The 14286-nt window shown below is 42.1% G+C and overlaps 1 protein-coding gene across 1 annotated transcript in view; it reads right to left on the reverse strand.

Annotated features, from left to right (window-relative positions):
* GRM3 (glutamate metabotropic receptor 3) overlaps positions 1 to 14286 on the reverse strand; it is a 64325-nt gene that overhangs the window by 33326 nt on the left and 16713 nt on the right. The window contains exon 2 of the mRNA XM_084206027.1: positions 11209 to 11812. Within this exon, the coding sequence (XP_084062153.1) occupies positions 11209 to 11706 (498 nt within the window). The 5' untranslated portion in view covers positions 11707 to 11812. The remainder of the gene's footprint in view (positions 1 to 11208; positions 11813 to 14286) is intronic.

Raw genomic sequence — 14286 nt, forward strand, 5'->3', positions numbered from 1 at the left:
TATTTTAGTGTAAGCCAAAACAAAACCTTTCCTGCAGTGCTTGGAAGGAGTATCCTGGGTTTTAGCTGAGACTGCAGTTCTGCCAGTGGGTACAGGCTGGGAAGTGCTGCAGCTGAACGAGTTACTGTCCCTCAGAAAGCAGCTGTTGTGTTCTTAACCTCCCTGCTGGATGGTAACAGTCATTAAACCGCCTTATACTGGAAGTGTGGGATTTAATTTGCATCTAGTGATGGAAATGAGCAGCTTTAAAGCAACAGGATGGGCGCAGAGGCTTGTTCTGTCACCAAGGTACAATGGATGCTTTGAGCATTGTTCAGTCCCTGTGGCTTTGTAACTTTGATTACATGCCCATATATCCACATGGTTTGGTTCACATGTCCTCTCTCAAGAGCACTCCGATTTGGTAATAAGAATGTACTCCATGTAGCTATTCTGGAACATTTCCTGCAGAACTGTGTGGGCTGGAATTGCTATTCTTGTCTCAGTTTATTCTAGCAGGAGTTATTTCATTTGTGTTAAACCATAATGAAGATATGCACACATACCATTCTGCATTCCCCCCACAATTTGGCTGGAGAAGAAGTCCATTTTCAGGAGCTCAGGTAATGCTGACCAGTGATCTGACAAGCCTTCAACTCACAGAAAGATGCTTCTAACAAATACAGCAGCTTTATAGTTAGTTTGGTTTCTTTTTTCTTTCTGTTTGTGCCTTTTTAAGATTTAATTTTTTTTCTTTCAGTCTAAGCAGCAAAAGCATCCACAGAACTACTCTTTCAGTTTACATAGGGGCCCTCAGCCTTGGAGGCCACTATACTTCCAGGGTCCCAGCAAACACCTGCAATTCTTATTCCTGTGCTCTGGGAGAAGAAAGTTTTCCTGTGTTTCTAGCTGTTTGCTGTAAAGCTCTTCATTACAAAGCTGTCCAGGTGGTAGATTTTTCAAGGACTAAAAATTAAAAAAATACACGGAAGTCTGATTGATCATAAAGAATAGTGACCCAATCATCCCTGAGAACTATTACTGCTCGTGGAGTTCAGTGAAGCTGTGTCTGTTATTAATTCAGATCAGGACACTCTTCAAATTCTCAAGTGGGGATTTTCTGGAGTATTGTAACATTGTGATATTAGGGAATAATTTTTCAAAAAAGCTCAAGTCTCAGGCGCTTAGCTGATGCAATTGATTTCAGAACAGTCCCTTTTCCCACCCATTTTCATGCTGATCTGAGCATTTGATCATGGACATATTATCCTGGTGAAGAGACTAACAGGATCTAGCAGGTTCTGCAGAAGAGCTAATATCTAAGACCATGTCTGCTCAGGGTAGAGGACAGTGGGATGTAAACCAGAGTTACATGCACTGAGATTGAACCACCTGAGGCACACCTCCAGTGTAGCTCTGTGCTGCCTTGACATGTGTGAAAGAGCTTCAAAATTGCAGTGCAGATCCAGCTTTTGCTCAGTGAAATAATTTATTCTGGCAAAGCTCCAGGGAGCAATTTAATCAAGCCGTGGTGCATGCAATTAGTGCCTGAAATCCATATGTTGGCACTTAAGCAGCAGTAGTAGCCAGGTTTTTTCACTGTCAAAACTGGTGGCTTTTGCAGATAGCTTTGAAGAGAAGTCTGGATGTTCTGCAACTGCAAACTAAACCAGCCACTTAGCAGAGCTTGCTGTGAATAAAGCATGTAGATGGAGTCTGCATTCAGAGAGATGGGAAACCTTTATTTGCTCTGGTGCTGCTGGGCTTATTAGTGCAGCCACTATCCTGTGGTCAGGTGCCCACTCCCCAGGCAAACCTGGCTCTCACTCAGCTGCTGGGATGGTGATTTGGTGGGTGATTTGTTGCCCAACATGACCGTGGCAGTAAGTCCAGTGCCAGCCACAGGGACATCCTGGCACCAGCAAATCCTGCAAATGGAGTGGCTGTGGCAGTGCCAGGGGGGACCAGTGTCCCTCTCTACATCTGTCACTTCTGCTTCTCTGAGCTGCAGGGACAGGATAAATGCTTGTGGGATATGGCCAATCTTGTTTAAAACACTGCAAATGGCTTCATAACAACCACCTGCAAGGAGCCATGAATTAGGTACAGTTATCAAACACGTGAACCTGGTTTCTGGGTATATTTGTGGCCATTCAAGAATCCTGCTGGTAAATGGGGCAGATAAGGAACACCTCTATGTCTCATAGCCTTGATCTATCCTTATGATTTTTGAATCTCACAGAGCACTTTCTTGAACCTTCATCAAATTTTTGTTTTTGCTGGCAGTAGTATTTATTCTGATGTTTTTGTTAAAAATGTCCCTTTTTAATGGCCCTGAGATTATTGCATGGATTTTTTTTGAATGTGTATGGAACTGGAGAACACAGGAAGTATTGTGGAGAAAAGAAGGAAAGATAAATCTCTTAAGTGTTAGAACAAGTATGGTGTTTTTACCACAACTCACAAGTGTGTATTGCACATTTGTTGGACAGAGGAGGCCCCTTGTTAGATGACAGTGCTCTCTGCCCTTCTGAAATTTAACCATGCGAGAGTCTCATGGCACTTAACATGGCTTAATGAATCTAACTTCACAGAGCTCCTCTGAGACAGGGAAGAGCTACTCTGAACAGACAATAAATTAGACTGTGGAACAGAATAACATTAAGGTAGAGGAGTTTTTTCTCTACTGAGAAACTGGGCAAATTTCTGTCTCTCTGAGCTGCAATCTGTCCTAATGGAGATTCTTTCTTGCCTTTGGTCTCCTGAGAAACTCTTTTTATTTCTGGGAATAAGTTGCAAGTTCAGATTGCCACAGTAAGACCATGGCAAAGCCATGTCCCAATGTTTTTCCTAGTTTCATTGCTATAACACAGGGTCTGAGCTCTTGCTTTGAAAACACATGGACTGCAGCTAGTGTATGCTTTATCCAGTTCCTAAATGATGGTAATCTACCTTGTTGGCTTTTTGTTTTCATTTGGGCAGCTGGAAGTCAAACTGCATCTAAAGCACTCATAGCAATATATAATGCAGGGTTTTCGGATTTAATTTTTTTTTTTATTTCTTGAATATAAAAATACATCAAATGTTTGGCAGAAAGAGCTGTTTTAGAAAGGCAGGAAAGAAACACTGGTTCTGAATGGGCTGGGATGTGTGTGTGTGGTAGGTGGCAGGCATAAACCTGAGGTAAAGACTAAATGAGGTACCTCTCCAGCCAACAGTCTCCACTGGCCTGTGCAGTCTCCCCATGGTCTCAGCTCCTGTAATGTACATTTTTTTTATCAGGTTAAAATCTCCTCTTTTTCAATTTATAAGTATTTTCTTCTATCCTCTGCTCCTGCATCACTTTGATAAAAACATTTATTTTGTGTTCCTGAGAACAAACCTGTACATACTGAAAAGCTGATACTAGTTTCCCATCAAACCTTCTCCAGGCTAAACACATGCAGTTCCCTCAATTTCTTCTTGAAGGGTTTGTGCTCCTGATTCTCCTCCCCATTATTATATTTGTATTTATTGAATCATCCTTTTACCAAGGGACCCAAAATTAGAGGTAATATTCTATATGTGGTCCAATGAGAATAGAATAAACAGAAATATTTATTTCCACTTATGTACTGGCTATGTTCTGCAGATACAGCCCAGCAGGCTGTGAGCTTCCAGACTGCATCACTGACAATAAATATGTAAAATACTGAAAAGCTGGGCTCCACCCTAATTTCCCCTTATCTCTTGGGATTTAGTAGGCTCCTAGCTGGGGACAGGGTGACCCAGAGTGACTCAGTCTGGACACTTCTGGTATACTCACATAATTTGGGGTACTTGGGAGGAGGAGAGTTCAGTGATGAAAATGCAGCTGCTCACCTTGGACTCAAGAAAAATTTCACTCCAAGCTAATTTGATTTAAAAGAGAAAGGAGGACCTTAAGGGCCTCACTGCATTCAGAACTGAAAAACCTTTATCAGCCTGGAACATCATCTCTCCCTATCCCATTTTTAAGCTAAGGGTGCCATCTCTGGGGTATCATAACAAGCACTAATGAAGGCAGTGACTGCACAGGAGCTGTGTCATGACCTGCAGCAAAAAGCACCAATTTGGCTTCAGCAGAACTCCAGGCACTGCCCCAGAAGGTCGCTGGGAATGCCAATATCCCAGCTCTTTAAATCATTAAAGGTCAGTTGTAAGGAACTCAACCAGATGCAGTGAGGTTATTTAGGAGTCCCAGCCAGGCTTGTTCTCCTGTGGAATCTTCTGGTGCATTGCAGGACTGAAGCAGTGGTTTCCATCAGGTTTATCACTCTTTGGTATTAAGAAGCCTGTTTCCTACCTTGTAGGTATTGCTTCTTAACAAAATTGCTTCCAAAAGGTAACTCAGGAAAAGATAATTCACCATCAAACAACTAAAAATGTCTGACATTTTTTGTTAGTGTGAAGAGGGTAAAGGAAACATTCTTTTTAGCATTGCTCTTGTCCTGAAAATGAGGAGCAATGAAGGTGGGAAAAATATAGCTAAATGTTTGCAGTGGACTCAGTAGCTGCCACACAGAGAGAAGCAGTGTTTGAACTGTGAAATAACTTCATCCACAAAATGAACATCAGAAATAAGGAATACTGTCAGAATAACAGCTAGGATTTCTGCAGAGGACTTGGGAATTTCTTTTTATGTTTGTGTCTATCCAGTGCAATAAAAAGCAAACCATTGAGAGCATGCAGAGAAATGTTGTGCTGTGAAGGAATTGTTTGGAAATATTTTTTTTTTTTTTTTCCTGCAGGGGATGGCACAGTGAGCTGTCACATACATACTCTGCCTCCATGCAGCATTACTGTTGCAGTGAAGAAAGATGAGCACCAAAGCTGCACCCTGAAAAGAGACTTGTGCAGAAGATTTTGCTTTGCCTGAGAGTGCAACTCTTCTCTGAGGATTCATAAACCTGCCTGTGACTCATGCCCCATTTACACAGGATCAGAAAAGGTACTAAAACTGGGGCTGCTGGTTCTAAAGGAACATGGAATTGCTTCTGGAGTTAAAAGAGCTATCAGTGATAAATATGGTAATTTGGGACTTGTTAACTGATGAGTAAATCCTAGGCAGAAGGGGTAGAATGAGTGTAGAGTAAAGCCTAGTCAGAAAGGATGGAATAAGAATAGGTGATATCTAGGTGACCCTAGCTAGCTCTAATGTTTGGCCACTTTCTCTTGAAATGACATCCTTCCCCACTTGGAACAGTTTATTGCTCTCTACAGCTCCCTGAAAGGAGATTGCAGCAGCTGAGGGTTGGTCTCTCCTGCCAGGTAACAAGTGATAGGACAAAAGGAAAGGGTCTCAAGTTGAGCAAGGGCAGGTTTAGATTGGATACTAAGAAAAATTTCTTCACTGAATTGGTGGTCAGGCATTGGAACAGGATGCCCAGGGATGTGATGGATTGACCAGCTCTGGAAATATTCACAGAACATAGATGTGACACTTGGGAACGTGGCTTAATGGTGGGCTTGGCAGTGCTGGGTTAAAGGTCCCACTTAATGATCTTAGAAGTCTTTTCCAACCTCAACAATTCTATGATTCTCTCATTGTAGGGTAGAGCTCCTTTCTTCTTACCTGTGATCTCAGTGGTTACTTATCTATCCCTGTAAAGGCTTACAGCTTCCCCTTAGCAAAAGGACAAAATGCACACACTTAAGAAATAAAAATTATAGCCCAAAACCAAATCAAAATGACTACAAAGTAATCAGTTACTGTGGGATTTTCAGAGAAGCCAGAGGGAGGTACCCATATTCCTTTGAAATTGGTAGGAAAGAAATGCCCAGTGTTCTTTTGGCATTGGAAAATCTCAGCCTAGTTCTGAGATTTTCAGTTCAGGTTCTGAATGTGGAACAGAAACAAAGAGAGGAACATCAGCAAGGGTCTGGCTGAGAGGTGGTGGAAAGAGGGGAAGAACAGAGATAAAACAGGAGAGAGTTTAAAGGAGACACAGGGAAGCTGGAAAGTGCTTAAATGCTGGTGGTCGGTGGTCCCTCTTGCAGAATGGATTTTTTAATAAGGATCTTCACAAGCACAAAACCACCAGAGGCTGTCAGTGCCCAGCACAAAGGGTGTGTGTGGCCTGGCACACCTGCAACCCCCTGCACATGTTTCCTGCCCACATCCCTGTGGGGTCCATGCACAGTGGGACAGAGCCCCATGTGCTATGTTGTGTTTATTTTTTGGTTCATTCAAGGATTTTACACTATTTTCAGTGCTGAAGGAAGTCAGAAGCTATTGTTAAGACTGTGGTTGTTAAATGGTTTATTCTTGGAGGAAGGAAATGGAGGTGATTAGCTTTCAGGCTCCATGAGCCCTTGGCAGACTTTTGTGGCTAAGGAGAAATGACAGCCAGGAAAAGATTGCCAGTAAATGAGTACATATTTTGAATTTCATGCCAGATGGTCACTCACTTAGGAGTGGCTTTAGCTTTTGTGATAGCAGTAATGCACCGTTAAACCTGCTGCAGTGGTTTTGTTACAGTTTACTTGAGACGCAGCAAGGAACTGAAGAGAAGACAGCAGGGCACTGGTTTCTGTTCTGACATTTTTTCTGGATGAGGCTCTAAATTGGAAATAACTTTCATGGTCATGATCTGGAGGTCTTGTGGGTTGACAGACAGGTGACAGCCAGTCAGCAATATTTACATCTATGTCAATATAATATAAATAGACATTAAAAATCCAGCCCACCTAAAGGAATGCCTTAATTTTTCTAAGAGCTGACTGCAGGGAATGGATCCTAGTCTTCATTTTCAGAAGAAGAATCCAGTTTTCAGAAACAGGGAAGAACAAACCCAGCACTTGAATAAAAGTATTCTCGGTTCCACGTGCATATTCCTGAAAAGGCCTGACCTAAGTATCTTACACATGGAATTGGGATTGGCTATGCAGGTGCTCCTGTGCAAATGAATACTGCCTCTTTTTCTTATTACTGTGTCAGTCTCTCCAAGAAAAATATGTTTGAAATTTTTGTTGTAAACTAAGAAATAGTGGCTAACCTGGCTCAGATGAAAAGCCATGAGCCCAAAAGAAAACTCTCCAAATTTTGAATTCTTCACTTCCTGATGCTAGATTCAACTCAAGTAAGAGTTTTATTTCATGGAAACAGCTTTTTAATTTATTTTTTTTTTTAAACTTGAGCTTTTCCATTGACTAAGAATCCTGGCTTGAGTTTTGAAGAATCAAATGCTGTGCAGATTGGGCTCACTGCTAATTTAAACACAACATCTAAAAACTAATTATCCAGATCATCATTAACGATAATAGCCTAGTCTGACCAGAAAATAATTAAGCATTCTGCATTCTCTTGTTGTTTTTAGTCTCTGCAAAAAGTGCCTATCGCACATACTGACTCAGTGGGGAAGGTGTTCATTGCTGATTTACCAGCAAAATCTTTTATTCCTTAGTGGAAGGGTAATGAAAGAAGTACAAATCTGACAGCAGGAGTATCATGAAGTGATTTGGCAGACAGCTGTTCAGAAAAAAGCAGGAGAGGGAGGGCGAAGGGAGGGAAAGAAAAAATATTGAAACATAAAGACAAATTCACAGGAGGGGGAAAAAAAAGCCAGAAATAATTTTTGACTGAAGAACTCAGCATGTTTTATTTTAAGGCTAAGAAACTGCACTGTGGACTTTATGGTATTTACAGCTCTCAGCAAAAGAAAAATGCTTGCCAGGGCTACATCTGGAAGCATCCAGCACCCCGGATGCTGCTTGAAAACACAGGGCAAGGGGGTGCTGAGCCTTGCACACACACCCCTGGTGAAATATATTGACTTTTAGCAGTGGTGTGATTCTAGTTTTTACTGGAGCTACTCTGTCCAGGTGACTGGCTCTGAAAGTGGTATGGCACCAAAATGCTTGCCTTCAATGCTTGAAAGTCCTTACAATTTCAGGCTTGAGTCTGCAATGTCTATTATTCTTGACAGGGATTTTCTTCTGAAAGAGAACTTGGGACTGACTGTCTTAACAGGATGGGCAACAGGAGCGAATGGCTTAATTATATCTTTTCTAGGCTTAATTACACCTTTTTTTAGGTGGTATGAAATCTAGAGGAAAGCTAAAAAAGAGAGACTGAAGGAAGGCCAAACAATCCATGTAAGGAGAAAATCTGAATATTTTTTATAGAAGAAAAAATGGAAGATGCTTGATGACAAGATGAATGACTTGTGAAACTATTTGTTTTTCTGAAGAACTGTGTTAAGAAAGATCTCATGTTTGAAAAACTGTTGACAAGTCTAGGGAAGATCATAGAGGGATTTCAACTATAAGTATTGTTCCATCATCTTCCTTAGGTTTTGAAAATTGGATGACCTACAGATTTTCAAACAGCTGTATTACCATTTCTTACATGTACTGATTGAGAAAATCTCTAATTAGGATTCCAATTTCCATTGGACAGCTGCTCCAAAAATAAGATTTTGGAATATGAAACATCTATATACACACATTTATATACATATATAGATAATGTATATTTGATGTGTGCTGCATCCCATCTACTGCCTCAGATATGGATTTAGTCTTAGATCAGTGATCACCAGAAACTGACTTCAAAGGGACAGGCTGACAGATGTGCAAGAGGACACAGAGTACTTTAGAAATGTGATCTGTCTCCCTCTGGGTTTCTGGGAGGGAACAAAATGCCTGCACCACCTCCTCTGCTGTAACTACTTATAGATATGTCTTTTAGGCTACTTTATATCTTCATTTCCTTTGGACACACTTGAACTTAGGGTGGACTGAGAAACACAGTGACCACAAGCCAAAGGTACAGCAAAAAATCTCCCACTCCTCCACCAGTGGGAGAGGGCAGTCATTTGATGCTTCAAAATATTTTGCCAGTCTTCAGACAGTTGTAGCTCTGGGACCTGCTGAACCAAAGGAGGCATCTCACAGAATTTCTTCTTTTTGTTTCTAATCACTTCTGGAACTCATTCAGCTTTTAGTGTCCACAACAATCTACCATTTGCTGGTTTCATTTGATGTACTCTTTATGTGATTGGAAGAGACAATGAAAAATTATTTTCTTAACAGTTTGTGCTACCCAGGGTTCTGTAGCTATCATTTCCCCCCTTCAGATATCTCTTTTTCAGTCTGAAACTTATTCTTTGTGCTCCAAGTGATCAGACCCACATAACTGGTGAAGGATACATTCCTACTCTGCTAGCTGCTCCACAGAAGGACAAAACCACTTCTACTACAAGTGATGGCTGAGGTTCTGCCCTGCAGAAACTGTTCTCCTGCAGTATGGGCAAGGATTTGCCCTTATATTCCCTACTATGAGTACACAGATGAATTACACACTGGAATACAAACGAAAATAAAACAATTTCTTTAAATTCTTCTGTGCTCGTGCATGTCCTATGGGATCCGACCATGCTCCCAACTGATGGGATTTAATGCCTTCTCAGGAGCAGCAACCAGCTCCCCAGAGTAATTCTGATTGAAATGAACAGTGGATGAACTCTTGCCCTATTTATGAAACAGGCAAATGAGGTTCTGTGGGCTTTCTGTCACTGCTGGGATAGTCTGCAGTACACAAGAACTCTTATTGCTGTTGACACTGGTGCAGCCATTAAGGCTTGTGCTCAGTCTGGAAAAATGTCCCACACTGAGTCTGAAAAACCATCCTGCACTGCCAAGTCTTGGTGCCTTTGGAAACCTGCAGCTGACCATGAAGAAATACCAGATGCAGGGTCTTGGTCTACGTCAGTCTGGGCTTAAGACAGCCCCCACTTGTGATTATGAGTCACGTGAACCGGCTTGTTTTATTTGACCCAAAATAATGTGAGCACAGAATCACAGAATCATTGAGGTTGAAAAATATCTCCATGACCACAGAGTCCAGCCTTTGACTGATCACCACCATGCCAGCCAGACCTTGGCACTGAGTCCCACATCCAGTAATTTCTTTAATATATCCAGGGATGGTGACTCCATCACCTCCCTCCCTGGGGAATCTGTTCCAATGCTTAACAACCCTTTCTGTGAAGAAATTCTCCTGATGTCCAACCTGAACCTCACGTAGTGCAGCTTGAAGCTGTTTTCTCTCAACCTGTCACTGGCTGCTGGGGAGAAGAGGGTACCCCTCATCTGGCTACAACTTCCTTTCAGGTATTTGTAGCTGTAAGATCCCCTCTGAGCCTCCTCCAGGCTAAACACCCCCAGCTCCTTCAGGAGGACACTCTTCACCATCTTTCTCTGCAGACTCTTCACCATCTCTCTCTGCAGACTCTTCACCATCTCTGTTGCCTTTCTCTGACATGCTCCAGCACCTCAGTGTTGTAGTGAGTGGCCCAGAACTGGCAGAGGGTGTGAGGTGTGGCCTCACCAGTCCCCAGTACAGAGGTCACTGCTGGACACACCATGGCTGATACAAGCCAGGATTCCATTGGTTTCTTGGCCACCTGGACACACCTGGCTCATGTTCAGCCACTGTCAGCCAGCACCCCCAGGTCCTTTTCTTCTGGGACACTTCCCAGCCACTCTTTCCCCAGCCTGTTGTCCTGCAGGGGGTTGTTGTGACCCAAGTGCAGGACCTGTACTTGGCCTTTTTGAACCTCATACCATTGACCTCAGTCCATTGATTCAGTCTACAGAGCCTTCCTACTGTCCAGCAAATCAGCACTCCTGCCCAACAGAGTGTCTGTCACCTGCAAACTAACTGAGGGCACACTTGATCTCCTCACCCAGGTCATTGATAAAGATATTAAACAGGTCTGGCCCCAATACTGAGCCTTGGGGAACCCCACTAGTGACTAGAAGTAAGACAAGGATTGATTTTTAAATTTTAAATATCTGCTGTTAAAATGACAAATGTTATGAACATGCAGCATGGAAAGAACACATGTATTCAGACACACAGGTGGTATCATTTATGATTGATGTGAACAAATATCTGCACTTAGAGCAGTAGAAAGTGTCATGAAATGAAAAGCTCAAAATAAATACTAAGATTTTTGGAAACTTCAGGTGCCTTCAGGATACACCATAACTAGAAGAAGGGGAGAGCTGCTGGAGGTTTGAAGTACAGTAAGTATTTTAAAGAGTGAACTAATGTAAATTCAGTAAAAATCATATGCTAGCTTGACCACTAGGGTAAAGTGATCAAGCTAAGACTTGCTTTATTGGCAAACTTACACAACCAGTGGTTCTCTCACTGGAACTGCAGATAAACAGTTCTCACCTGGTGGGGCTGCTGTGACTCACCTGTATGGAGACGCTGCTGTAGGAACCACCTATGACTCCTGCAATCAGCAGGGGCAAATTCTCCTGGATGGCATACGAGCCGTCAGGGCACATGTACTCTGTTTCATCCACTTTAGTCAAAGATGCCCTGACAAACTCCAAAGACTGTTCTAAGGCATAGGTATCCCTGGAACACGTGTCCAAGATGTGAACTCCCAGCTTAATTCCCGGCAGCAAGTAGTTGTCTTTGTTGATTTCATCAATTGCAAACAGCATGGCCTCCAAGCGCTGGATGCCTCGGTCTTCATTGATTCTCCCACATTCTTCTATCCCAGTGCCTTTTTCCTTGATTGGGAATAAGCCTCCCAAGACCAGGTCTCCTTCTATCTTAATTTCCTTTCTGACAAAGCTGTGGTCACTTAGGGAAAGGAAAACTCCTTTGGAAAATAAAGCTAGCGCAAGGACTTGGAGTCTGGTGAACATCTTCACTGGTCCTGTTTTAGCAGCTCTAAGAAACATTCGTGGGGGCAGAAATGCTCTTCAGTCCTTCTGATCCATTGCCAGATATGAAGTGCTGTCCCACAAGCCAGTGAAGAACAGGCCAGCAAGTCTTTCCTCTGGACCTCTAAAGAAGAGATGGAAAGAATTAGAAAAGGCAAAAGGAGACACAGGGATGTGAGATGCCTTAATCACACAACCATCCCTCCCTGAGGCAAACAAAACTCTTCTGAGCAAATTAAGGTAAATACATAAATAAGTAAGAGAGACATGAAAGAGGAGAATGAGAGACATGACAAGAAGGAGTCTCGTGTTTGATGCTTGCTCAGGACATGAAAATGCTTGCGGCTGGACTTTCTTTAATGTTAATCGCTGCTCAGGACTCAGATCAAAGGGAGAACTCAGCAGTGATGAGTGTACTAAGGATATGATTTTACTCTCACTAAGGTCAGGACAGGTTGCCAATGACCTGAAAAGGAGAAAAATCAAACCTCAAAGTGAAGATCGCAAGGTAACAATTTTGTAAATAAATATACATATGCAAAGTCTGTTTATGCAACACAGATGCATGACTTGTCCATAGACTCCTTATCAATATCTCTTCAAATTTATCAAAGTGGCTGCCTTGATCTCCCAATCCTGAGATGAATTGTGTGGCAATAGTTAAGCAGAACACTTTAATAATTTATTTCTGTACTTACCTTTTCCTTAACTGAGTATACACTATTAGAGTTGCAGGGTTATTTATAATTTAGAAACACTTAGCACAAAGAAATTGAAATCAGCAACAATTAAGATTTAACACTGAATAATGAATGAGCATGCTTATTGCAAGGCAGTTGTTTATCCTAGTCCAATTTCAACATTGCTGTACCAAATTGAGTGAAAGGATAGTTTTTTGTTCATATTTATTCCAGCATTGTTCTCTCATAAATCAGTAATGGGTCAGATGCACTGTTAAAGGTCTTCCTCTGCTATCTGAACAGTCTGAGCTGCAGACTGTCTCAGCAGAATTTTCCATTCAGAAATGTCAATGGAAAAAAGGCTCCCTCATCCCTAGATGATCTTTAAGTTAGCTAGATTGTTTATCACCTGTGGATTATTAAACAGATCCAGAAAATATATTTTCTGGTAATTTTTAACAGAAGTAATGATATTGACTGTATTCAGCGTACTTTCTGTATCAGACTTAGTACTCTAATTTACCAAACATTATTGAATTGTATAGAGGACATAAAATGGTGGTACTATCCCATTGGAAATCATTATCAGACAAAAAGGTGACATTTGTCACATAAATGGCTGTGTGGTTAATAATTCAGTTCCATTGTTTTCATCACTAATCCACTGTTTAGATAAAAACAGGAGTTGGGATTTTCTTAATGCAGTATCCATCTTATTTACCTCTGTGGCTTCTGTTGCCAGTGTACCTCAGCAAACATTCATACGTTTAGCTTTATAACAGTGGCAAAATATTTGTTTTCCCTGTTTCACACTTGGGGAGAAAAAGAGACAAAGAGAGATGAATTAAGATTCTCAGAAGATACTAAATTCAGATTTTGATTTGCTCAGCTCTCACAGTCACTATCAAAATTTGGAAAGGTCAACTGTGCCCTGAGCCCCCTGGTTCCCACTGAGGCACTGAGTCTGAAAAACTTCCTAACCAAGTTCTTCCAAGCTTGTTCTTGAGTGATTTACCTAAGGTCATCAGCACAGCCAAGAATCAAACTTTGATCTTTCCCAGTGCTCCTCTGATACCTTAACAATAAACCTCCCTTGTTTCCTGTTGCTCCCTCTGGCTTTTACGTGAGTCTTTTATAAGGTCATATTAAACCAATCTGCTTTCAACAGCTCTTCAACACAACCGGGAACAACTGAATTTCCCCAAGAAAAGGGTTTAAAATGGGGCCCTCTAGAAGGTTTTCTAAAACTACCCTGGGACATACCTAGAGCTACGGCAGGGAGGATTCTCTCATTCCCTTGGGTCCTTCATAGGTGCTGATTTCTGTAAATGGAATCACCTTTCCCCTTGCATCTCCTCTGTGTCTCAGGAATGTGTGAGTCTTTGATACATCAGCCAGAAAGGATAGAGAGATACTGAAAATTATTTCAACATTGCACATGATTTCCTTAGCAAAGAATGCAAAGGATTTCTGTGTTATGTCACTTATGTTTATTAACAGTGGTACTGCTGGGGGGAGCTGGGATCAGTGATGGGATCAGTCCCTGCAGAACCCAAGGGGCAATCTGACTAGGTGAGGATTGGGAATGACCATGTCTCTGATTTTTCTTTGCCACTTTGTGTTGACAGCACTGGTCTGAGGTGTCCAGGGATGTGAAAGGAGGAGGTGGTGGGAACCCATTTAGGTTGGAGAGCACAGGTGACTGATCCCCACAGTCCTGCTCTATCTGGGGACACACAGCTTGGTGAGGGGTGTCCATGGGTGGGGGCCACCCACCTGCACTGATTGTCTTACCCTCTGCAGGGCCTGTGAAGTTCTGAGCTTGTCATGGGGGCTTTGAGGCTGCAGGGTGACACCAGTGATGCAGAGCCCTTCTTCCTGGGAAAAACACCCTATTTTATGTGCTCAATTCCTCCCT

The sequence above is a fragment of the Fringilla coelebs genome (genome assembly GCF_963513975.1).
Source record: "Fringilla coelebs genome assembly, chromosome: 5".
Taxonomy (NCBI): domain Eukaryota; kingdom Metazoa; phylum Chordata; class Aves; order Passeriformes; family Fringillidae; genus Fringilla; species Fringilla coelebs.